Genomic DNA, 26,486 nt, shown 5'->3' with positions numbered 1-26,486 from the left:
TCCTTGCTTCACATCTTTAACACAACAGCTTCATCATAGAGGGACTTTTTTGAAACCTGCAAAATCATGTTAACTTCCAATCACAGACCCACTGAGACATCTAAGAGAAGAACCCTCACATGGATTTGATACAAAAGGAGAAATAGAGCTGGGTGTCATCTGCATATCGGCGACACCTTAGTCCATATCTCTGGACAACCTCCCCCAGTAGCTTCGTGCAGATGTTGAATGGTATGTGGGATGAAAGGGAGCCCTGAGGCAACATAATCACCAACAAGTGATTATGGTGACTTAATATGGTGACTTAATATAAACGTATATATGTTGCGGTGAGCCAACAAGAGGTGCAAGAGAATCAATAGGGTTGCACTCCCTCTGTGCCTCTCTTGGCAGAGGTTATCCCACAGGGTGACCAAGGCAGATTCCATTCTAAAACCAGGCCTGTAGCCTGAATGGAATGGATCTCGATAATCAGTTGCATAATCAGTTTCATTCACAAGTGTCTGGAGTTGGCCAGCAACCACCCACTGAAGCACCCTGCCCAGGAAGGGGATTTCAGCAACCAGCTTCTAGTTGTTAACATCATCCAGGTCCAGGTTAGGCTTTTTCAGGACTACCCTAATTATTGCCTCCTTTAAAGAGACTGGTACCACCATCTTGCCAAGGGAGGACAGGGATGGTGCAGCATTCAGTCACTGGAATTTGTTGTAGAGTTGCTGAGGTTGAATCCAGAAAAGACAGAGATGTTGCTGGTCAGTGGAGAGCCTGAGTCAGGGATTGGGATTCAACCTGTTCTGAAAGGGGCTGTGTTCTTCCGAAAGGATCAGGTCTGTACCTGATGAGCGTCCTCGATCTTTGAACCTTCAGGTGCCGCAGTGGCAAGGAGTGTGTTCACCCTGTTGAAATACCTGGCGGGACTTACAGCAGAGTTGCCCTTTATAGGGAAAGTTGTTCCTATTACCAACATAACCAATCAAATTTCTTGATAGAGCCTCCTGCAACCCTTCCTGGCTTTGCTGTGGTTACCCATCCCTTGTTCATGCCACAGTTAAGCTACTGATATGTGCCGTATATGGCACCTCCCTTGAAGACTTCCCAGACACTTCAATTGGTGCAATATAACACCTCAAAGGCCAAGGAAGCCAGGGACCACAGACAAGGTCCTTGAAGGTCCTTCAAACACCCCAAAGGCCAAGGAAGCCAGGGACCACAGACAAAGTCCTTGGAGGTCCTTCCAACACCCCAAAGGCCAAGGAAGCCAGGGATCACAGGCAAGGTCCTTCAAGGTCCTTCAAACATTTATTTATTTATTTATTTATTTATTTATTTATTTATTTATTGCATTTATACCCCGCCTTTCTCCCTCTCGCAAGGAACTCAAGGCGGTTTGCATTATCCTCCTCCTCACCGTTGTATCCTCACAACAACAACCCTGTGAGGTAGGTTGGGCTGAGAGTCTGTGACTGGCCCAAAGTCACCCAGTGAGCTTCCATGGCCAAGTGGGGACTAGAACCCGGATCTCCCGGCTCCCAGTCCGTCACTCTCAACACCCCAAAGGGCAAGGAACCCAGGGGCCACAGAAAACATCCTTGAAGGCAATTATTTGTTTATTCAAGAAGAATTTATCATAAAAATATTGTGTGTGTGTGTGTGTGTGAGAGAGAGAGGGGGGGGAGAGAGAGAATGAGAGAGGCTGTTGGGGAAGGAACAAAATATTAGAGCAAACAGAGAGAATGAGAAAATTGCATCAATGAAAAATGGCAGGGGGGGAGCAAAAGGACCACCAGACCAGAAGGGTGCTTGCATGACAGCCCTGGCACAAGGTCTCTGGCCACCTGAGGTGGGAAAGAACATGCACAACTGCCACTGCTTTATTGTGGCTCTTCTGGCCACTGCCATGTTACGCCCCTTCCTGACCTGCACTGCACCCCCCACACTGTCCCCCACGCTTTTAACTTTTTTCTTTTTTTTTGAACTGCCAAGAGAACTTCAGCTATTGGGCAGTATAGAAATGAAATAAATAAACGAACAAACAAACAACCTTTGCAGCCACTGCACGACCTCTAATTTCATCATCATGCTCCACCACCTGGTGTGGGACCCCCGCCCTGCATCATCGGAGGGCTGGACCTGCTGCATGAGGTCCTACTGGCTGGGCTGCTCCTCTGTCCTTTCAGAGACTGGGATAGAGCCTCTCTGTCCAAATGTAGGCTACCTTTCCCCAAACAGCAGAATTTAGGGTTCATTTGTAACACCACCCTTCCTCTGCAGCCTTCAGTCCTTCAGCAGATTTTTAAGAAAGAAATAACTGTTTTCAACATTTCTGTATCTTTGATGGGATGAGCAAATGCAACATCAGCAGTGGGAATCTCTCTCTCTCACGGTACCTTCCGCTCTCTGGGCAAAATCGGTAAACTGTACTCATCTTTATTTTATGTTATTATTTTTAAAATGTGTATCCCTCCATTCAACTTTTTCCTTGCTGAAGATCCACCTGGCTTTGCTGTCCTTCCTCCTGTTTCCCCCACAGGAGAGTGTCTGGCTCATTGGTAAGTTCTTACAAATGTGTTTTTCTCCTGCTGCACACTTGCACATGAAGCCTCACAGAGAGTTTGGGATGTTGTGGAGTCTTTCTTCCCTTTATAATTATCAGAATCATGGTGATCTAGCCTTCTTCTTCTTGCCAACACACCAGGGATTGCCCAGAAAGATTGCCTTTGAGACCAATAGCATAAACATCAGGAAAAGGTAAAACTGGAGGCAATTTCTTGCACTGGACATGAAATTCCTGGTGCATAAATACTTTGCACACCACTGAGAGCTTGGGAGGTGGCTTAGGGCAGGCAGGAATGCTGCTGGAGTGAGGTTGAATATCATCCCCTTTGGATCAGGAGCCCTGGCTGAACTCCACCTGTATTAGCAAACTCACGGACTGCAGCCTTGCTCCTGCGAGGGGGTTTCAGCTTCTTCCACAGCAGCAGCCACAAGGGAGAGAGCTGCGGCAGGCATGCTCATCAAGGTACTTGTACTGCTGCTATTTTTGCTCCTGCCCTGTGCAGCCTTGAGGAAGCTGAAGTCAAAATGTCCATTGAATTTAAGGGGAGATCAATATCATCCTTGGAATTTTTATAGCCCAGGAGACCACACCATTAGTGCAGTCTTCGCTAGGCTACATGCGATAGTACAACCAAACTCCTTCTCCTACCCTCCTTCTATCATTGTTCGAATGTAAGTAATTATGCAATGATGTACTTCATGGTCCTCCAATGAGATCTGATTTCTTAGGCTGATTGAAAAGAGACAATAACTATGTCCTTGTCAAACACCAAACCATCTAGAATACACATCCTGCTATTTTCACCCACCGCAGCTGGTGAGCTTCACTTTGAACACTGACCTAAGATATCAGACTAAAGAGGAGAGAGGGTTTTTTTCTAGCATACTTCTAATGCAAAGGAGCATACCCTTGCCTTTTAAAGAATGTGAATAGATATGGGCTAGGTATGTTCCTTCTCAGATAAAGAGCCTTGGCTATTGGGTGTTATAGAAATGTAATAAATAAATAAATAATAAACACATGATCTCCTGTGATGGATTTCTCCTTCCTAGGTTACAAGGTAATCACATCCGTTTAATTTCCCAAGAGCACAGTGCCACCAAGGAGATGCAATTTCACTGAGTTCTGGTATTGACAACATGATTGTTTTTTTACACAGGACTCTGAGCTTAGGTGTGTCTTTTCACTTGAAAATCTCACACAGTTTTAGATGATTACAAAATCTGATGTAAGAGCATACACCATCTGCAAAATCACAAAGTTGATGTTGCAATCAATCAGATTTCAAACATCTTTCTAAGGACCATGCCTTGTTTCAGGACTATGCCTTCCTTTAAAAAAGAAAAAAAGTAAAATGCTTTACTCTTAGGACATTTCTGAGCTATACCCAAAGGAATAGAGAAGTCAAAATGGGGACAGGACTTTTAGCAGCTCTGCCTTCTCTATTTATATGATTTCTTATGCTCTGGTTATGGAGTGCTTGAGAAAGAAACGAACTCAAAAGCAACACTCTTTAACAATTAAATGTTTTTTTTTTCTCAAATACCCAGCTATGTTCAGACATTTACTATAATCAATCTGGTCCAAATATATCCAGTGCATCCATGTATCTAATATTTTCTATGCTCTTTAATGAAATTTGTCGCTTATAAGAGAAGTAGAGACCTACAAATATTTATTTAGGATCAAGATCTGCAAGGTCGTCTATTATGTAAGTTGGTAAAAGAGTCTTGCAAGATGCATAATCAAAACAGCTAAGACTTGTGTGCCAAATATTCAGCATACCCTCTACTTGGAATTCAACATCTTGTTAGCTTTTATCCAGAAACCATAACTAGGGTTTGTATTTTATTTATTTTTATTGCATGTCTATACCATTCAAGAGCAAAACACTCAGAGTGGTTCACAACAAATAAATGATTTAAAGAATTTTGGCACTTGAAACCAATCCAAACAAGTCATTCCTTGTTGCAAAGCAGTATAACTGTGCAGCTTCCAATTGTGTCATAAACCTAGAGATGTACAAATCCCTTACCTGGCTCTATGCAGGGGCATCCACGGTCGGGGGGAGGCACTCCGTCCCTCTCCCCGGAATCCTCCCTGGCTGGGAGCATTTTACGTAGCCTATCACGGCAGTCTGGCAGGATGCAAATGGTGGCCACTACAACGGCCGCCATTTGTGGCCGCAGCAGCCGGCCAAGAGACCAGCTGCCGCTGCCGCCGCCACCCAAGCTGCCGCCACCACTGCTGCTGCCACCTCCGCATCTGCCCCAGGTAAGGTTTGTCCCGGGGGGATTCCGCGGGGTGGAGGGGGGTGGGAGGCCATTCCGCCATGGGGTTCAGGGGGCCGAATGCACTGTACGGCCTCACTGAAATCCGTGGCGGAATTCTTTGCCATCCCTACATAAACCTTAAGCAATTCTAAACCATACATAAATTATTCAATTTTCTAATAAAAGCCTTTGGAAGATTTGGAACATTATATCCTCAAATGTCCATTCTATGCTGGCATTAGAGACCATTATTGAGATCCCTTTTTAAAGTAAATGAAATGTTGCAATGTAAAGAGAAAATGGGGGGTTTGCTACACGGAGCAGTAAAGGCTGCTAAATGGAGGAAAATGTGTGTAGATTCTGTTGCTGTGAATTGCCTGGGAGATTTGAAAATGTTGTTGTTCAGTCATTCAGTCGTGTCCGACTCTTCGTGACCCCATGGACCATAGCATGCCAGGCCGTCCTGTCCTCCGCTCTCTCCCAGAGTGTGCTCAAATTCATATTCATTGCATCGGTGATGCTATCTAGCCACCTCATCTTCTGCCATCCCCTTCTCCTTTTGCTTTTAATCTTTCCCGACATCAGGGTCTTTTCCAGGGAGTTTTCTCTTCGCATTAGGTGGCCAAAATATTTGAGCTTCAGCTTCAGTATCTGTCCTTACAATGTATACAGATCTAGATTGGCATGCATTTTATATGTATAGCTTGTTATTTTAAGAATATGTTTTAATTTAACTGTTTTCATAATTTTAACTTCTAATTTTAATTAGTAACTACTGTGTTTTTATGTAAGCTTTTGTACTTTTAGTCACTTCGTTTTCTGCTGCTATGATCCAGGAACTAATGCAATCAATGTGATTCATTCATTCATAATAAAAGACTCAGCATCTAACCCAATCATAATTAGGATATTTTCTATTACATAGAATCAAATTTAAGGTTAAACTACTGATGTGTGATTCTCCCTTGTAGAGGATGTGTGCCTTTCATTGGTTTGTCGAAATTCTAAGTAGTGGTTCAAAAGTTATTAAGGTTATTCTGCACCATGAAAGCCTATTTGCAGGACTTGTTGGCAGTGGAAAATCGGGAATGCTCAGTTTCACTCTGAAGCTAGAATCCTGCCAGTACGCCCAAGGTTTTCAGATGAATTTTATTACCGTGCACTTCTATGTTCGATGACTGTCCCTTTCATTATAGAATGTGACTTTGCAAGGTGAGACTATATGTTACTACACAGACTGGGAACCTAGCATGGCAGGGGAGGGAGAACAGCAAATGGCACCTCGCCAACCCCCCGAAGTTAAAATGAATAGCATCCAAAGTCAGCAGAGTTATTTCTATACATCAGGCAGAAAATCCCATAATCACCTCTCCCCATCCCTGGCAGTAGAAATACCATAAAATCAAAGTAAAGTACGAAGAATTTCCTGCCCTTTTGTGATGCTCAAAATCTGCCACCTGAGACCACTGCTTCACTCTGCCTCGTAGTAGAGTTGGCCCTGGCCTCCCAACCCCTCACCTCATGTTCCCACTCTGGACCAGCCCCCCTGTGCATCCAATTTACATTGCCAAACTGCATCCATCTGCAAGGTGAATTGAAGGCAATGGGTGAAAGTCTGCTATCCACCCCTCTAGTGTCCTGATCCATATGAAGTCCCATAAGCTTATTTTTTGAGTTAAAAATACAACTCAGCTACATCTTTAAATTAATATGTAGTTTGACCCACAGCGAATTTGGGAGGGTTGGGGATGGAATGCACAGGCAGAGGAGCGGAAGGGTCGGGGGGCCTCACAGTACATCCCTGAAAGCAGAAACACAGCACAAGGTCCCCAATCCTTGCTCTTTATTTTCTGTGTGGTGGGAAAAAGACAGGCAAGGATTGTGTCTCACACTAGGGTTATATTCACATGTTACAATGAGTGTGTGTAACAGAAACCTTGGTGTCTTAATGCTGGTGTTAACATTCAAAGCCCTTAACGGCTTGGGGCCAGGTTACCTGAAGGATCGCCTCCTCCCATATGTGCCTGCCCGGACCTTAAGATCATCAGCAGCAGCCCTTCTCCATGAGCCCCTGCCAAAGGAAGTGAGGTGGGTGGCTACTAGGAGGAGGGCTTTTTCTGCTGTGGCACCCCGGCTCTGGAATGAGCTCCCTAGTGAGGTTCGCCTGGAGCCTACATTGTACTCCTTTCGGAGCCAGGTGAAGACCTTTTTATTTTCCCAGGCATTTTAGCTTTCTAAATTTTTATCTTTGCTGTTTTAAATCTGTATTTTAAACTCCTGTACTGCTGCTAGGTTTTATTGTGGTTGTACTGTTATATTGTGGTTTAATGTTCTATATATTTTAAATTGTTTTATTGTGTGTTGTTTGGTTTTAGTTTTTGTGAACCGCCCAGAGAGCTTCGGCTATTGGGCGGTATAGAAATGAAATAAATAAATAAATAAATAAATGGGCCACATTCTCTTTGGTCCAGGTAATAACAACGTTCCAGATAACAGATAAGAACTCAATAGTTTCCTTATTTCTGGTCCATCAATAAAGATGTCAAAATCTGTGTTAGAACTGTACACTTCTTCACTTCACATCTTAATGGCCATCCAGTAATATTTACTTGTACAGGTGCATAACCATAGTAACTACTTTTCTTAACAATCCTTTGTTCTTCAAGGAGCTTATGGGCATCTCTATACCAACTGAAAATCCTGCATTTAATATGGGGCTTCCTGTTTCCATAGTGACTGCAGAATCACAATGACTCCCTTTTTCATGTGCTGCCTTTCCCCCCAACCTTCCCCCTCCTTCTCCTCGTATCTGAGTCTTCCATTATCTTTCATTGATCTCACTCCTCTTATTTCCATTTCAACTCTTTTCATGGAGGAAACTGGAGCGGAACACAATGGGGCAATTTGATAGCTCAGTATCTGCAATCTATTTAAAAATGGAACAAAGGGCATTTAGTGCAGGAGATGCCTGGGATGATCACAGCATCATATAAAGAGCCCCCAAACGTCTGTGAAGGAGCAATCTTAATTGCAGGATAAAAGCTCAATGTGAAGGAAGCCTATAAGGTCATCTCCATGTAATTTATGTGTAAACAGTGTAAATTATTGACTTCTGTTGCAGTCTGAATAAAATTAGGGTGATAACACCTTTTTCTCTTCTTTAAAAAAAAACAAATGAGAACATCTCTAGTCTTGCCCTAGAATTGGCAATTGGTAAGGAGAAATGATCTATTCAGTTTCCTTGAATGGGGCTCTTAAGGAATATTGTTCTTCTTGTCTGCAAAAAATCTTTTTTATTTCCTTTTTTCTCTGGAGGTGGAGTTTGATTTCATGCCAAATGTGTCTATTTGCCTCTCAGATTCATCAGTAGTTGTGGTGGTGTGGGGGATTTCTTCCCCTAGTTTATTGTCAAAAAGTTCCTATCATCTTCAATCCAAGTTCCCAAGGAGTGGTTTCTTTGCTTACCACAAATGTGATTGTCACTATAATCGTTGGACACACCACAGGGAAACAGCTTGTATGAAATCAAGTTGGGGAAATCTCAACTGCATATTCTCAGGTCCTCCAAACATTGTCAAATCCTTTATTTCAACCCTCCATTTTTCTGTAGTTCCCTTGGAACTATTTCGTGCCTTGTTACTTCAAGAAAGAATGTGTGGGTGGGTTGGAGGAGACCTCTCCACACAGTTATGGTTTTCCTTTTACACATACTGCATTGGCTACGGATGCCCTGTTGTGGAGTAACATAAAAATCTGGGTTCTGCACAAGCACAGGACAGGTAGAGAGCCCAGTTCAGTTCTGGATTGTTCGATCTAGGCATGGACCATAATAAACAGATTTTTATTTGAGTTCAAGATTGTTGCAGAAACACCACACATTCTCCTGGGCGCCCTCCCTGCTCAGAATACAGCCAACAATAGTGTCTTGTGGCAACTATTTCTTAAGCTGTTTTTAACGTGTTTAAACATTGTATGTTAAAGATTTATATTATGTGTTCATTGTCTTGGATTTGAGGGGTTGCAACTTGTGTGAGCCTCCCAGAAAGCTTTTCAAATGGGCAGTACAGAAAAGAAAGAAAGGAAACAAAGAAAGAACAGAGTTTCCAGGGCTAGAGCAGCACAAGGAAGAGTTGCTCCCCCCCCTTTCTGGTCTGTATGTCCTATCATCCCTGCAAACAGTGATGTGGGGATTAACTATTGTGCTCCTGGAACTAGATCAGACATAGACAGTTATAGAGCTTTGTTTATTTCATTTCTATACTACCCAATGGTCAAAACTTTAACAAAACTTGAAAACACAAAATACGACAACCTAGTAAAGCATAAGACACCATAATAAAGCAATATTATATGGCCTGGATATGCCGATCAAGTGTTTTAGTAAACACAGGATGACAATGTGACCTATATATTTTGCTTCAGAATAACAGATGTAATATATTTCCATGACTTGGCCTTCTATTTTGCCATCCATGAGATCAACCAGAATCCCAGCCTCCTCCCCAACACCACCCTGGGCTACAACATCTACGAGAACTACTACAATACAAGGATCACGTATGACGCCATGCTAGATCTGCTGTCCCCTGGGCATAAGAATATTCCAAACTACAGCTGGGGAAGACAGAATGACCTGTTGGCTGTTGTAGAAGGGGCTGACTCTGAAATCTCCATCCATATTTCAGCCATGTTGGGCATCTACAAAATCCCACAGGTAGGAATGCAGGGCAGGGTGTGAGGGGAAGGTGCCATCTAATTGGACTTTGCTTTAAAAGGCCTTCAGCTGTCTCGGGTGGGGGGAGCTACTGTTTGTCTCTACCTTTTGAGCACCTTTGCAGCAATCATCATCATCACCTAAGCATCAGCTTTTAGTCTGTTCATACATTACATGATAAACTTCCCTTCCCAAGTTACCATAGAATCATAGAATCATAGAATAGTAGGGTTGGAAGGGGCCTACAAGGCCATCGAGTCCAACCCCCTGCTCAATGCAGGAATCCAAGTCAGAGCATCTGTGTCATCTGGGTGGAAACCAGAGGAGAAAGAGCATGACCACCACAGTGTATATTGAGAAAACAGAGGACAATAACCCTGCAGGTGAATGAATGAGACATATGAATGGCATTAAACTGGTTATGCTCAAAGTCCATCTCTGCAATATGGAAGGTGTAACCCAATCTATCTAACTGTGGCTTAACTCCTATGCATATTCATTTGGGAGAAAGCCAAACGCACTGGGAATTTAAAATGTTGTGTATTTGGGGGCTAAGGGGTGGGGGCAGAAACCCCTGCTATCTTTTCATTTGGAAATTTTGGTTCTATCCATTGAATTCATTCATTTATTGATTTGATTTATACGCCACCTTGCTACCAAAAATGGCACTCAACATGGGAAAGAGGAAAGATGAGAATGTCTGGGACTCTTTTAGTTAGGAAAAGGGCAAGTAAGAGAACGCATGATAGAGGTGTATAAAATTTGCCCGTTGTGAAGGAAGTGGATATAGAGGGGTTGATCTCCATCTCATAATATTAGAACCCAAAGGGATCATCCAAAAAAACAGAATAGTGGGAGTCAGGACAGATGAAAGGAAGATCACCATGCGTCATTAAGTGGTGGATTTTGCAACCAACAGCACACATGAATTTCAAAAGGGGATTAGACAAATATGTGGAGGATAAGTTTATAAGTGCCTATCAATCATGACTATAACCTTGCTTCAGGACCAGAGGCACCATGCCTCTGGAGGGCAGTTGCTGGGGAAGAGTAGCGGGAGGGTGCCATGACTAAGATATTTGAGGTGCTGTGGAGGTGATTGCAGAAGAGACTGCATGTGTCTTCTACCTCTGTAATCAATGGGCTTCACCTTAGAAAAAAAAACACATCATTGATCTCTTTCTTCCCTCACTAGGTCAGTTATGGTTTTGTCTCCCGTGTCCTTAAGGACAAAACCCAGTTCCCTTTTTTCTACCGGGTTGTCCCGAAAGATGAAGACCTGTACCTGGGAATGGTCAAACTGCTCCTGCATTTCAGATGGAATTGGATCGGTCTCTTTGCTCCAGACAATGACAATGGAGAAAGGTTCATGCGGACGCTGACACCTCTACTCACTGGGCACGGTGTCTGTGTTGCCATCTCAGAAAGACTCCCACAACTGACAAGGTTTAAACTCACAGTTCAGCCCAAATTTCTTCTCAGATGGAGACAAGTCAAGGTATTTATTTACTATGCAGACACACGATCTTTCTACGATGGAGTATTTTATCTAAAACAGATACTTAAATTGTGGGTAGAACCCACTGAAGGGAAAGTCTGGATCACAACAGCTTTGTGGGACATCACCCCAATGTTGTCTATGACTGGGTTACGTTTTCAGCACAGCCATTGGTTCTTTTCCTTCTCAATCCAGACAAACAGGCCAAAACATACCAATTTTGAACTGAGTCACATTGATCCTTACATGAAAAAAGCATTTCATTGTTTCAATTCAAGATATGCATTGTCAGTGAAGAGGAGGAGTAGATGTGAACAGAAAGAGAAATTGCCTCTGGATGTGCTCAAACAAAGTCTGTCCCAAGACAACTACAATGTTTACAACAGTGTCCAGATGGTGGCACGAGCCTTACATGCGGCCTACTCTTCCAGACCCAAGCATAGGATGATGGTGGGTGGAGCAAGGTTGGAATTACCAAGTTTACAGCCATGGCAGGTACTGTATTTTTTTTTTTTCCGCCATCACAGACCTCTTTACACAAAAGCACAGAATTGCTCAATTACCTGAGAAGATTTCAGGCTTAGTGGTCTGGGGAAATGTTGCAGATGCTTGATGCAATTCCAGTTCCTGAGGCTCCTTGTGTAGAAGACAGCCAATTAGGTTCCAGTTTCTGCTGTCCAGGACTCCTGTCCATCTTTCCTTCCCTTCCTCAGTGCCTCATTCTGCACTTGGTAAGGCGTCATGTGGGGCAGCCGATCAACTCTTGAAAGTACAAATAGGGAATCAATCTACCCCAATAAGTCAACTAAGCTGTTTTATTAAATTAAAGGGGGGGGGTGATGGAAGGGAAAAGAAACCAATGACATGCTGCTGTGAGTAGAATATCCAGTGAGGGGACAGGAATGGCAAAGGAAAGGTCTGTACATCGCTCCATTGCCCTCATTGGCTATCCCCCACAAAGGCAGCATCTAATTGATTAAGATTACTGCTACTGAAAAGTTAGAATGCATATAAAAGTGTCTGTTGGGGGCCCTGAATTTTCACCTCGTGGTCTGGCCATGGCAGCAGCACTGCCACTGACTTCTAGAATTCTCCTCAAGGTGATTTATCTATTGATTGATTTACCTATTTGAGAACCTCTGGCTCAAATATGGGAGGTGAAACAGGATTGAAAGCCCCCTCAGTTTTGTGCGTTTCAAAGCCAGGGTGGGGGGAAATCACTGGTGCCATCCAGACCTTCTCCCAGAAGTCTCTGCCTAGCTTCTTCTCCAAAGCCCTTGGGAGCAACACTACATGATGGAGCTCCTAGTTTGCCCCCCAGATAGCAGGTGCTAGGAGGTGCTCCAGGCAACAGACACACATTTTGCTGCCCATCCTGTCAATGTAGACACCCCCTACCAAACCAGCCCTAATTCCCGGAAATCACTACCTGTGAAGATGAAGTGAATTGGGGGAGCAGGTCAATTTCTTCCCTAATGATCTAATGGCTTGAATGTTGTTCAGTCATTAAATAGTGTCTGACTCTTTGTGACCCCATGGACCATAGCACGCCAGGCCTTCCTGTCCTCTGCTCTCTCCCGGAGTGTGCTCAAAACAAATTCATATTCATTGCATCGGTGATGCTATCTAGCCATCTCATCCTCTGCCGTTCCCTTCTCCTTTTGCCTTCAGTCTTTCCCAGCATCAGGGTCTTTTCCAGTGACTTTTCTCTTCGCATTAGGTGGCCAAAATATTTGAGCTTCAGCTTCAGTTTCTGTCCTTCCAATGAGCACTCAGGGTTGATTTCCTTTAGGACTGACTGATTTGACCTCCTTGCAGTCCAGGGGACTTGTTCAATGTTCCCTTGATATCTCCGATTTTCTTGAAGAGATCTCTAGTCTTTCCCATTCTATTGTTTTCCTCAATTTTGTTGCATTGTTCATTTAAGAAGGCCTTCTTGTCTCTCCTTGCTATTCTCTGGAAATCTGCATTCAGTTGGATATATCTTCCCCTTTCTCCCTTGCTTTTTGCTTCCCTTCTTTCCTCAGCAACTTGTAAAGCCTCATCAGACAGCCACTTGGCTTTCTTGCATTTCTTTTTCTTTGGGATGGATTGAGTTGCTGTGTCCTGAACAATGTTACGGACCTCCGTCCATAGTTCCTCAGGCACTCTGTCTATCAGGTCTAATCCCTGAAATCTATTCCTCACCTCCACTATATGTTCATAAGGGATATGATTTAGGTCATACCTGAATGGTTTAGTGGTTTTCCCTACATTCTTCAATTTAAGCTGAAATTTTGCAAGAAGCAGCTCATGATCTGAGCCACAGTCAGCTCCAGGTCTTGTTTTAACTGACCGTATGGAGCTTCTCCATCTTTGGCTGCAAAGGACATAATCAATCTGATTTCAGTATTGACCATCTGGTGATGTTCATGTGTAGAGTCGCCTCTTGTGCTGTTGGAAAAGAGTGTTTGCTATGATCAGCGTGTTCTCTTGGCAAAACTCTATTAGCTTTTGTCCTGCTTCATTTTGTACACCAAGGCCATGCTTGCCTGTTATCTAGGGATGTATGAAACTCACCTTTTCACAGAATCTTTCGCGGTGGGGGGGGAGGCACTCTGTCCCTCCCCCCAGAATCTTCGAAGGGGGGGGAGGCAATCCGGTCCTCCCCCCCAGAATCCTCAACAGCCAGCTCCGCTCTACGGCCAGGCTGCAGAGCAGCTGGCCAGGGCCGTCCATAGCCAGATTTCCAGCCACGGACGGGCTGGTGCGGACGCAAATGGCAGCCGCCATAGCAGCCGCCATTTTCATCCAGCCAGGCAGCCGTTATAGGCTACATAAGAATTTATGTAGCCTATCACGGCTACCCCCCCCAAAAAAAACCCAGCATACGCAAATGGTGGCGGCTCTGGCAGCCACCATTTGCATCCCCTATTTTTCGCCGATTGATCTTACGTAAATATTTACGTAAGATAAAACGGCGAAAAAAAGGGGAACACAAATAACGTAGTGGGAGCTATTTGTGTTCCTTTATTTTTCACTGTTCTAGCCTACGTAAATGTTTACATAGCTTCTTTGGCCTCAGTGGTTGGGGCATAGACATGAATTACTGTGATGTTGAATGGTTGTCTTGGATTCATACTGAGATCATTCTATCGTTTTTGAGATTGTACCCCAGTACTACTTTTCCCACCCTTTTGTTGACTATGAGAGCTATTCCATTCCTTTGAAGGGATTCTTGCCCACAGTAGTAGATATAATGGTCACCTGAATTAAATTCGCCCATGCTTGTCCATTTTAGTTTGCTGATTCCCAAGATGTCGATGTCCAATCTTGCCATCTCATATTTGACCACCTCCAGCTTGCCTTACCCCTTCATGGATCACTGCCTTGTTGTGGCGAAGGGGCTTGCGTAACTCAGTGAAGCCATAAGCTATGCCGTGCAGGGCCACCCAAGATGGACAGGTCATGGCAGAGAGTTCTGACAAAATGTGGTCCACTGGAGAAGGAAATGGCAACCCCTAGGGGTGGACGAAAGTCCCTTACCTTTCGCCGAAGCTTTTATGCGGTGGGGGGGAGCGCTTGGCTGCTCCCCCCGCGAAGTTCAGGCCGGGGGGGGAGGCTTCCCGCCTCGCCCGGCCGAAATTCAGGCCGGGGAGGAGGCTTCCCGCCTCGCCCGGCCGCGAACTCGAAAGTAAAAAAAAAAAAAAAAAACACGTCCCCTGATAGGCTACGTGACGATTCACGTAGCCTATCATGGCTAGATCTGGAAAGTCAGCCGTGATAGGCTACGTGAATCGTCACGTAGCCTATCATGGGTGACTTTAAAAAAAAAAAAAAGCGCGTACGCGAATGGCGGCCCCCATAGGGAGCCGCCATTCGCGTTCCTTATTTAGTTGCTGTAGTCTACATCAATGTTTACGTAGACTACGGCGAAAATAAGGGCAATGCAAATAGCGTTGCCCTTATTTTCGCCGTAGTCTATATAAACATTGACGTAGACTACAGCGACCAAATAAGGAACGCGAATGGCGGCTCCCTATGGGGGCCGCCATTATCCGTCCACACTTTTTTTTTTTTTTTTAAATCACCCGTGATAGGCTACGTGACGATTCACGTAGCCTATCACGGCTGACTTTGCAAATCTTGCCGTGATAGGCTACGTGAATCGTCACGTAGCCTATCAGGGGACGTGTTTTTTGTTTTTTCTTTTATTGCAATGGCAGGGGAGGCAGCCGGTCGAAAGACCGGCTGCCGCTCCCGCCCCGCTCGAACACCGGACGAACCGCCGTCCGGACCCGCCGCCGGGAAGGACATTCAGGGAAGGTAAGTCCCGTCCCGGGGGGGGGGGGGGCGGGGGGCGGGGGGGCGGAGGATTTCTCCCCGAAACTTGTTCGGGGGGCCGAACACGTTGGTGCTCGGCCCCCCGAAGTTTCGGGGAGAAATTCTCCGCCATCCCTACAACCCACTCCAGTATTCTTGCCAAGAAAACCCCATGGAACGTATCACAAGGCTAAAAGATATGACGCCGGAAGATGAGCCCCTCAGGTCGGAAGGTGTCCAATATGCTACTGGGGAAGAGCAGAGGGTATTTCCAAGTAGCGCCAGAAAGAGTGAAGCGGCTGGGCCAAAGCCGAAAGGACACTCAGCTGTGGATGTGTCTGGTGGTGAAAAGAAAATCCGATGCTGTAAAGAACAATATTGTTTAGGAACCTGGAATGTCAGATCAATGAATCAAGGTAAGCTGGAGGTGGTCAAACATGAGATGGCAAGATTGAACATCGACATCTTGGGAATCAGCAAACTAAAATGGACAGGCATGGGCGAATTTAATTCAGGTGACCATCATATCTACTATTGTGGGCAAGAATCCCTTAGAAGAAATGGAGTAGCACTCATAGTCAACAAAAGGGTGGGAAAAGCAGTACTGGGGTACAATCTTAAAAATGATAGAATGATCTCAGAACGAATCCAAGGTAAACCATTCAACATCACAGTAATTCAAGTCTATGCCCCAACCACTGAGGCCGAAGAAGCTGAGGTTGATCGGTTCTATGAAGACCTACAACACCTTCTAGAACTAACACCAAAAAAAGATGTCCTCTTCATCATAGGGGATTGGAATGCTAAAGTAGGAAGTCAAGAAATCACCGGGATAACAGGCAGGCATGGCCTTGGTGTACAAAATGAAGCAGGACAAAAGCTAATAGAGTTTTGCCAAGAGAACACGCTGATCATAGCAAACACTCTCTTCCAACAGCACAAGAGGCGACTCTACACATGGACGTCACCAGATGGTCAATATCGAAATCAGATTGATTATGTCCTTTGCAGCCAAAGATGGAGAAGCTCCATACAGTCAGTAAAAACAAGACCTGGAGCTGACTGTGGCTCAGATCATGAGCTGCTTCTTGCAAAATTTCCGCTTAAATTGAAGAACGTCGGGAAAACCACTAAACCGTTCAGGTATGACCTAAATCATATCCCTGATGAATATACAGTGGAGGTGAGGAATAGATTTCAGGGATTAGACCTGATAGACAGAGTGCCTGAGGAACTATGGACGGAGGTCCGTAACATTGTTCAGGACACAGCAACTCAATCCATCCCAAAGAAAAAGAAATGCAAGAAAGCCAAGTGGCTGTCTGATGAGGCTTTACAAGTAGCTCACGAAAGAAGGGAAGCGAAAAGCAAGGGAGAAAGGGGAAGATATACCCAACTGAATGCAGAGTTCCAGAGAATAGCAAGGAGAGACAAGAAGGCCTTCTTAAATGAACAATGCAAAGAAATCGAGGAAAACAACAGAATGGGAAAGACTAGAGATCTCTTCAATAAAATTGGAGATCTCAAGGGAATGTTTTGTGCAAAGACGGGCATGATAAAGGACAAAGAAGGCAGGGACCTAACAGAAGCAGATGAGATTAAGAAGAGGTGGCAAGAATACACAGAAGAACTATACAGGAAAGATCTGAATGTCCCTGATAGCCCTGATAGCCATGATAGTGCGGTCACTGAACTTGAGCCGGACATCCTAGAGAGTGAAGTCAAGTGGGCCTTAGGAAGCATTAGTAACAACAAAGCTAGCGGAGATGACAGTCTTCCAGCCGAGCTATTTAAAATCCTAAAAGATGATGCTGTTAAAGTGCTGCATTCAATATGCCAACAAATCTGGAACACTCAACAGTGGCCACAAGACTGGAAAAGGTCAGTTTACATTCCAATTCCAAAGAAGGGCAACGCCAAAGAGTGTTCAAACTACCGCACAATTGCACTCATTTCACATGCCAGCAAGGTGATGCTCAAAATCCTACAAGCTAGGCTTCAGCAGTATGCGAACCGAGAACTACCGGAAGTACAAGCTGGGTTTCGAAGAGGCAGAGGAACTAGAGATCAAATCGCCAACATTCGCTGCATCATGGAGAAAGGAAGAGAATTCCAGAAAAACGTCTATTTATGCTTCATTGACTACGCTAAAGCCTTTGATTGTGTGGATCACAACAAAGTGTGGCAAATTCTGAAAGTGATGGGAGTACCAGACCACCTTACCTGTCTCCTGAGAAACCTGTACGAAGGTCAAGAAGCAACAGTAAGAACCAGACATGGAACAACCGAGTGGTTCAAAATTGGGAAAAGAGTACGACAAGGCTGCATATTGTCACCCTGCTTATTTAACTTATATGCAGAGTACATCATGAGAAATGCCGGGTTGGATGAATCAGAGGTCGGAATTAAGATTGCTGGGAGAATTATCAACAACCTCCGATATGCAGATGATACCACCCTAATGGCAGAAAGCGAAGAGGATCTCAAGAGCCTCTTGTTGAGGGTGAAAGAGGAGAGTGCAAAAGCTGGTTTGAAACTCAACGTTAAAAAACGAAGATCATGGCATCTGGCCCCATCACTTCCTGGCATATAGAAGGGGAAGAAATGGAAGCAGTGACAGATTTTACTTTCTTGGGCTCCAAGATCACCGCAGACGGTGACTGTAGCCATGAAATTAAAAGACGCTTGCTCCTTGGGAGGAAAGCTATGGCCAACCTAGACAGCATAGTAAGAAGCAGAGACATCACCTTGCCGACAAAGGTCCGTCTAATCAAAGCTATGGTTTTCCCAGTAGTAATGTATGGCTGTGAGAGCTGGACTATAAGGAAGGCTGAGCGCCGAAGAATTGATGCTTTCGAACTGTGGTGCTGGAGAAGACTCTTACGAGTGCCCTGGACTGCAAGGAGGTCAAATCAGTCCATCCTAAAGGAAATCAACCCTGAGTGCTCATTGGAAGGACAGATACTGAAGCTGAAGCTCCAATATTTTGGCCACCTAATGCGAAGAGAAAACTCCCTGGAAAAGACCCTGATGCTGGGAAAGACTGAAGGCAAAAGGAGAAGGGGACGGCAGAGGATGAGATGGCTAGATAGCATCACGGATGCAATGAATATGAACTTGAGCACGCTCCGGGAGAGAGTGCAGGACAGGAAGGCCTGGCGTGCTATGGTCCATGGGGTCACGAAGAGTCGGACACGACTGAACGACTGAACAACTGAACAACAACAACAGCTTGCCTTGATTGATTGTTCTTACATTCCAGGTTCGTACAGCATCGGACTTTCTTTTCACCACCAGACACATTCACAGCTGAGTGTCCTTTCAGCTTTGGCCCAGCCATTTCGCTGTATCCGGCGCTACTTGGAAATTTCCTCTGCTCTTCCCCAGTAGTATATTGGACACCTTCCAACCTGAGGGGTTCATCTTCTGGCATCATATCCTTTAGCCTTGTGATACGTTCCATGGGGTTTTCTTGGCAAGAATATTGGAGTGGGTTTCCATTTTCTTCTCCAGTGGACCACATTTTGTCAGAACTCTCCGCCATGACCTGTCCATCTTGGGTAGTCTTGCATGGCATAGCTTATGGCTTCACTGAGTTATGCAAGCCGCTTCACCACAACAAGACAGTGATCCATGAAGGGGAAGAAGATTGAGCAGGGCCAGGAATCAACTCTTTCCATCTCGTCCTGCCCACCAAATGATTGGTGGGTTCAGAAACAGGAAGGAATGTTAGCTTTTCCCAAAATGCCAAAGAAGGGACTCAGGAATGGAACTTATTTTTTTAATGTATTTGAATCAATATTTCAGAGTCATTTTTGCTTTAGAAGGTAGTCTGGGATCAAGAATCAATCACAGAGTATGTAGCTTATTGTAGGGTTGGAAGGGTCTAGTTCTCAAAATAGCCAGTGCTGAGATCATCAACATAGTTCCGGCTCTTCTCTGTCTTTCCAGCTTCATCGTTTCCTGAGAAATGTTGGGCTTGCCAATACTTCCATGGATGGAATGTATCAAGATGGGGACGGGGAACTGACAGCCAACTTTGATATTTTGTTGAACTGGGTGGCGCCGCCCAATGCCTCCATTGTTATAGTGAAAATTGGGAGTCTAGAGAGACAGGCATCCCCAGTCCATGAGTTCCACCTTCATGATGATCCCACTGTGTGGAAGAACCATGTGAGGAAACCCATGTCTTCCATTTTATACCTCCATTTTAGACAGGGGTCTCCAACTGGGAACTTCAGTGTTGTCCATGAAGGCATCCACTCCCTGCCCCCATCGAGCATTCATTGTTAATATTTAGAAAATTGAAGAATGCTTGGGTGGCATGTTCTCCTTCCTGTTTCTGAACCCACCAGTCATTTGGTGGGCAGGACGAGATGGAAAGAGTTGATTCCTGGCCCTGCTCAACCTTCTTCCGCCCACACAGACATTTCCCCTTTGCTCTTATTCATTCATTCATTCATTCATTCATTCATTACACTTATATACCACTTTTCTTCCATCATAGAACTCAAGGTGGCTACATGTGGTTCCCAGGTGGTCTCCCCTCCAAGCACTGACCAGACCCAGACCTGCTTAGCTTCAGCAAGATGGCTGCCTCATGTCCCTTCAGACTATGCCCTCTCAGTGTCCACTCCAGGCTCTAGCCTTGCTAGTTCTCTCCCAACCCCTTTCATCACTCTTTTTTCCCTCTCTACTCCTTTGCCTTGCTCGTTCTCCTTCCCTCCCAGCCTCTAGCCTCACTTTTTCTCTCCCCACCATTTAACCTCATTGTTTCTCTCCCTCCTGGGCTCCAGCTTTTCTATTTTCTCCCCTCTAATCCTTGGCTTTGCACTTTTTCCAACCCTCCCAGCCTCCAGCCTTAGTATCCCCCCTTGCTGTCCCCTCCTCCTAAAATCTATCCTTGCATTTTCTCTCCCTCTACTCCTTAACCTCACTGTTTTTTCCCCACCCCTTGCCTCTAGTCTCTTTTTTCTCTACCCTCTCTACTTCTTTGCTTTGATATTTCGCCCACATCCCCAGCCTCTAGCCTTGCCGTTTCTGTCCCCCACCTCTTTGCCACAGTGTTTCTCCCTCTCTAAGCCTCTAGACTCTCGTTATCTCCCTTCCATCCCTTTCCTGCTATTTCTTCATCCCAGCCTCTGGCCTCTCTCATTTTCCCAGACCTTTTCCTTTTGCTCTCACTCTCCAGTCCCAGCCTCTAGCCATGCCATTTCTCCATCCAGCCCCTTACTTCACTCGTTTTCTCTCTTATACTCCTTTCCCTTGCTCTTTCTCCTTCCCTCCCATCCTCTAGAGTCACTATTTCTCTCCCCCCCACCTCTTTCTGTTTCTTCCCCTCCTAACCTCCACCCTCGTTCTTTCCCTCCCCTCTCCTCCTTTTCCTCACTATTACTCCCCTCTATACCTTTGTCTGAGTGTTTCTCCCTCCCTTCCTGCCTTCCCCCCCACACACACCTCGCTACCTTGCTGTTTCTCTCCCTCCAAGCCTCTATTCTCCCTGCACTTTCCTTTTGCCTTGCTATTTCTTCATCACAGCCTATGACCTCACTCTGTTTCTCCCCTCTACTTCTTTGACTTCCTGTTTCCCCTTCCCTCCCAGCCTCTACACTCACTATTTCTCTCCCCACACCTCCTTGCATGGCTGTTTCTCCCCTCTCTAAACATCTAGCCTTGCTTTTTCACTTTCTATTTCCCCCTCAGTCCATGTGCCTAGCCTCTTTCTTTCTAGTCCTCTCACCACCATCTCAGTATTTCTTCCTGCTCCCAGCCCCTAGCCTTGCTCTTTTCCTCTTCCTTCCCATCCCCTTCTCTCATTGTTCACACACACACAGAAACACACAGCACATTCCATGGTGAGGATGCTGATGGCACTAGAGGAGGGAGGAATGCCAAGTGGGGAATGGAGTGCAGAAGCCTTGCACTGGGATAAAGACCATGTTTCCTTTCCTTTGGTGCTGGAGAAAGGTGTGTATAAGATGGAGTACAGCAATCCTCTGAATTCCTATGTAGAAGTAATTCCCACTGAATTCCATGTAATGTGACTAGCTACATCTTCTGTGGAAGCCATTTTGTGGAGGTTCCCACAGCACTTTCTCTAATTACCAAATGTGCCCAGAGATCCAAAAGTTTTAAGAAGCCCTGCTTTAAAGAATGTTTGATGACAAATGGGCATGCTGGATGGGGATGATGGGAGTTGCATTGTGACAACTCAGCAGGGCATTTGATGGGTAAAACTGGCTTCTGCAGAATTCAACAAGTAGGCATTCTAGGCCAGTACTGTCTAACCCAGGAGTGTTGAAAGTAAGGCCCAAGAGGAAAAGCTGGCCCACTTGGGCTCCCAATCCATTCCAATATGGTTCCCCAGCTAGCAATGTGCCCTTCCCTGGTCACAACCCCTCTCTCTTCACAGCAAATAATTTGCTGGTTTCCCAGCTTTTGCATATTTTCCTCCATTCCCCCTTGAACATTTTACTCAGTCTTTTCTGCATCTTTTCTGCCTCAATTTTTAGGTGTGGTGACCAGAACTGTATGCAGTATTAGGGATGTACGAAAGTCACTTACCTTTTCGCAGATCTGCTTCGTGGTGGGGGGGGAGGTGTTCTGTCCCTCTCCCGGAATCCTCGATGGGGGGGAGGCACTCTGTCCCTCCCCCCAGAGTCCTGCCTGGCTGGCTCCGCTCTGTGGGGATTCCGCAGAGCCGCCGGCCGGCTTTGCCAACAGCCGGACTTCTGGCCGCTGGCTAGCAGGGATGCAAATGGCGGCTGCCATTTGTGACCCTGTATTCAACCGTGATAGGTTACATAAAGACTTACGTAGCCTAACACATCTGGGTTAAAAAAAAAAAAGCATACACAAATGGCGGCGGCTACAGCTGCCACCATTTGTGTTCCTTATTTTTCACCGTCTCAGTCTATGTAAATATTTATGTAGGCTAAAACAGCGAATCAAAAAGGAACACAAATAGCTCCCACTACACTATTTGCATTCCCCTTTATTTTCGTCATAATAGTCTACATAAATATTTACGTAGACTAAGATGGCGAAAAATAAGGAATGCAAATGGTGATAGCCGTAGCTGCCGCCATTTGCATACACTTTTTCTTTTCTTTTTTTAACCCAGACGCGATAGGCTATGTAAGTCTTTATGTAGCCTATCATGTCTATGTAAAAAACAAACAAACACACAAATGACCAGACTGCAAATGGCGGCGGTGGCAGCCAGTCGGAAGACCAGCCGCCACCACCGCTGAAGCTGCCACCAGAGCCACCACCGTCCGGAACATCTGCCCCAGGTAAGTCTCATCCCAGGGGGTATCAGCAGGGGGGGCGGGGGGGCAGGCCATTCCGCCATGGATTTCGGTGAGCCGAATGCACTGGCAAATCCACCTCACCGAGATCCATGGTGGAATTCTCTGACATCCCTATGCAGTATTTCAAACTGAGTCGCACAATAGATTTCTAGGAGAGCCATAGGATAGTGGCAGTTCTTTCTAAGTTCCTTTCCTAAAGTGGAATTGGCCTATTTCACAGCAGCCACAACCTGGGCTGACAATTTCATCATGGTCTCTACCACTACAAAAGTTCTAGTTGCTAGTCAGTAACTGCTAGCTCAGACCCCGTCAGTGTCTTGTGGGTTGCCAGTCGACATCAGCTTGGCCACTATGTGAACAGAATCCTGAACTAGAACTTCTGAACTTCTTATCTTCTTATCTATGCATGAAGCTGGGATTTTTGGCAGCAATATGCATTACTTTAAACATACATAAAACATATTTTAATGTCCATTCCCACTGTGTGGATCCTCTGGGGGTTCTTCTCATTTCCTTTCAGTTTTAACCACCGCTATAGTTTTGAAATACATCACCAACACTTTTTCTTCAATGTTCCTTGTCTTTCTGGGTAGAATCTGCCTAGCTCAAGGTGTACTAGGAGCTGCTTCCCTGGATACGTCAAGGAGATTCAGGAAGGAAAGCCCATTTGCTGCTATGCTTGTGTGCTGTGTGCAGAAGGGACTATCTCCACTCAGGAAGGTAAGGGGTTCCAGAGGAGAAGGAGGCCCTTGGGGAACATGGCAAAGATTCACTGCCACATTTTCACTCAAGGTATTTTTTGTAAATAAAATTTCAATGCAAATCATTTCTTAGTTGAGGATAAAAAAATACAGAAATCTAGAACACAGACAAATACAGATAGACATTCGTAATACCAGATAACTCCTCCTCCTCCTCCACTGCTGCTGTTACTCTTTTTCCTCTCTACATTCTTCTCCTCCTCTTTCTCAGATGCAGATCATTGCACCAGATGTCCAGAAAATCAGCATCCAAACAATGAACACAATCAATGTGTCCCCAAGGCTATAACCTTCCTTTCCTATGAAGAACATCTGGGGATCATCTTGGCTTCTGTTGCCCTATTCTTGTCCTTAACCACTGGCTTAGTGTTAAGTATATTTATTAACAACCTAGAAACTCCAATAGTCAAAGCCAACAACCGGGACCTCTCCTACATTCTCCTCATCTCCCTCCTGCTTTCCTTCTTGTCCACCTTTCTCTTCATTGGCCAGCCAATGAAAGCAACCTGTTTCCTCCGACAAACAGCCTTCAGCATCATCTTCTCAGTTGCCGTCTCTTCTGTGTTGGCCAAAACAATCACTGTGGTGCTGGCCTTCCTGGCCACAAAGCCAGGGAACAGAGTGAGAAGATGGCTGGGGAAGAGTTTGTCCAACTCCATTGTCATTTCCTGTTCCAGTGTCCAGGTTGTCATCTGCACCATCTGGCTGGGAATCTCTCCTCCATTCCCAGACTCTGACATGCACTCCCAGCCTGGACAGATCATCCTACAATGCAATGAAGGGTCTGTTGCCATGTTCTATAGTGCCCTTGGTTACATGGGCTTCCTGGCTGCCATCTGCTTCATGGTGGCTTTCCTTGCCAGAAGGCTGCCTGGGGCCTTCAATGAAGCCAAGCTGATCACGTTCAGCATGCTGGTCTTCTGCAGTGTTTGGGTGTCCTTTGTGCCTACCTACCTGAGTACCAAGGGGAAATACATGGTAGCCGTGCAGATCTTCTCTATCCTGGCCTCCAGTGCTGGGCTAATGGGCTGCATCTTCATTCCCAAGTGCTACACTATTTTGCTGAGGCCTGATCTGAATACAAGGGAGAATCTAGCAACCAAAACTAAAGAGAGCATCTGATTCTTAAAATACTCCTTGAAATGTTGAGAATTCATATCCATAACAGCAGTAATAGCAAAGAAATCAGGCACAATTCTGCCACAATAAATGGTGGCATGATCAGAGCCAGTTCTTAATTTCTTACGGGTGCAACCTTACGTATGTTTACATGGAAAAAATCCTCCTACTTCCAGCAGTCCCCAGCTGGCCATACTGGCACCCTTAGATCCCACTTTGCTAAGTCCCTGGCTCCCTGACACCCTCAGTCCCATTTGTTGTTGTTGTTCAGTCATTCAGTCGTGTCCGACTCTTCATGACCCCATGGACCATAGCACGCCAGGCCCTCCTGTCCTGCGCTCTCTCCCGGTCAAGCCCTTACCAAAAGGAATGCTTCACTTCTGTCCATGAGCTAGACTTCCATGCACAGAAGCCCTTGCTGGAGACTCCAAGGGGAACTTGGAACTAATTTTCCCCAAAATTCAAACTCTGTGCCTGGCTAGGGGTGAACGAAAGTCACTTACCTTTTCTCGCAGCTTTTTCGCGGTGGGGGGGAGCGCTTCGCTGCTCCCCCTGCGAAGTTCAGGCCAGGGGGGGAGGCTTCCCGCCTTGCCCGGCCGAAATTCAGGCCGGGGGGGGAGGCTTCCCGCCTCGCCCGGCCGAAATTCAGGCCGGGGAGGAGGCTTCCCGCCTCGCCCGGCCGCGAACACGAAAGTAAAAAAAAAAAAAAAAAAACCTCCCCTGATAGGCTACGTGACGATTCATGTAGCCTATCACGGCTAGATCTGCAAAGTCAGCCGTGATAGGCTACGTGAATCGTCACGTAGCCTATCATGGGTGACTTAAAAAAAAAAAAAAAAAAGCGCGTACGCGAATGGCGGCCCCCAAAGGGAGCCGCCATTCGCGTTCCTTATTTAGATGCTGTAGTCTACGTCAATGTTTACGTAGACTACGGTGAAAATAAGGGCAACGCAAATAGCGTTGCCCTTATTTTCGCCGTAGTCTACGTAAAGATTGACGTAGACTACAGCGACCAAATAAGGAATGGGAATGGCGGCTCCCTATGGGGGCCGCCATTCGCGTAAGCGTTTTTTTTTTTTTTTTTAAGTCACCCGTGATAGGCTACGTGACGATTCACGTAGCCTATCACGGCTGACTTTGCAAATCTAGCCGTGATAGGCTACGTGAATCGTCACGTAGCCTATCAGGGGACAGTTTTTTTTTCTTCTTTGATTGCAATGGCGGGGGCGGCCGCCGGTCGAAAGACTGGCTGCCGCTCCCACCCCGCTCGAACACCGGACGAACCGCCAGCCAGACCCGCCTCCGGGAGGGACATTCAGGGAAGGTAAGTCCCATCCCGGGGGGGGGCGGGGGGCGGGGGGGCGGAGGATTTCTCCCCGAAACTTGTTCGGGGGGCCGAACACATTGGCGCTCGGCCCCCCGAAGTTTCGGGGAGAAATTCTCCGCCATCCCTATGCCTGGCCTTTAACAGCATCCAGGTTTACCCTTTGTTTTGTGCAAAGCACAAAAGTTCCGATCTGTGTCTAGATAGCATATTTGGTACCAAGTTGCAACGTAGAATGGGGCTGCAAAAGGTGCAGTTGTCAGACTTTTTTCTATTGAAACAAATAGAGGCTTGATCCTTCAGTTTCGAAAACACAGATGGGGAACTTACCTCCCGATGTTCTTATACTACAGCTCCCATCAGTCCCAGACAGGATGGGATTATGGGAGTTACAATCCAAGAATAGCTGGTTGGCTACAAGTTCCCCACCTGTGTTCTAGGGATGTCAGAGAATTCCACCAGGGACTCCAGTGAGGCAGGATTCTAAATCCGTGGCTGAACGGCCTCTCCCCCCCATGGAATCCCCCCGGGATGGAGCCTACCTGGCAGTGGATGCAGCAGTGGTGGCAGCGACAGCTCCGGCTGGTCTCCCGGCCACTGCTGGGCTGCTGAGGCCACAAATTGT

At 45.8% G+C, this 26,486-nt stretch overlaps 1 protein-coding gene across 1 annotated transcript; it reads left to right on the top strand.

Annotated features, from left to right (window-relative positions):
• Nucleotides 1-6,004: 6,004 nt before the first annotated feature.
• Nucleotides 6,005-24,540, top strand: LOC146356413 (vomeronasal type-2 receptor 26-like). Its single transcript, XM_084830100.1, has 4 exons — nt 6,005-6,042; nt 9,253-9,544; nt 23,251-23,377; nt 23,630-24,540. Exons 1-4 carry the CDS (start codon nt 6,005-6,007, stop codon nt 24,538-24,540), a joined length of 1,368 nt encoding a protein of 455 aa, XP_084686226.1.
• Nucleotides 24,541-26,486: the final 1,946 nt, after the last annotated feature.

The sequence above is a fragment of the Heloderma suspectum genome, chromosome 2 (genome assembly GCF_057233095.1).
Source record: "Heloderma suspectum isolate Gila_16-S chromosome 2, 16-S_ref, whole genome shotgun sequence".
In the NCBI taxonomy this organism is placed as follows: domain Eukaryota; kingdom Metazoa; phylum Chordata; class Lepidosauria; order Squamata; family Helodermatidae; genus Heloderma; species Heloderma suspectum.
The sequence above is the reverse complement of the archived record's forward strand: the minus strand, read 5'-3'. Positions and strand labels throughout refer to the sequence as shown.

Excerpts from the sequence above, each read along its gene's own strand:
- LOC146356413 (XM_084830100.1), top strand. The coding sequence starts at position 6,005 with ATGACTGTCCCTTTCATTATAGAATGTGACTTTGCAAG. Across the intron at positions 6,043-9,252 it reads ATAGAATGTGACTTTGCAAG|AATAACAGATGTAATATATT; the intron begins GTGAGACTATAT and ends ATTTTGCTTCAG. Across the intron at positions 9,545-23,250 it reads GCATCTACAAAATCCCACAG|AATCTGCCTAGCTCAAGGTG; the intron begins GTAGGAATGCAG and ends CTTTCTGGGTAG.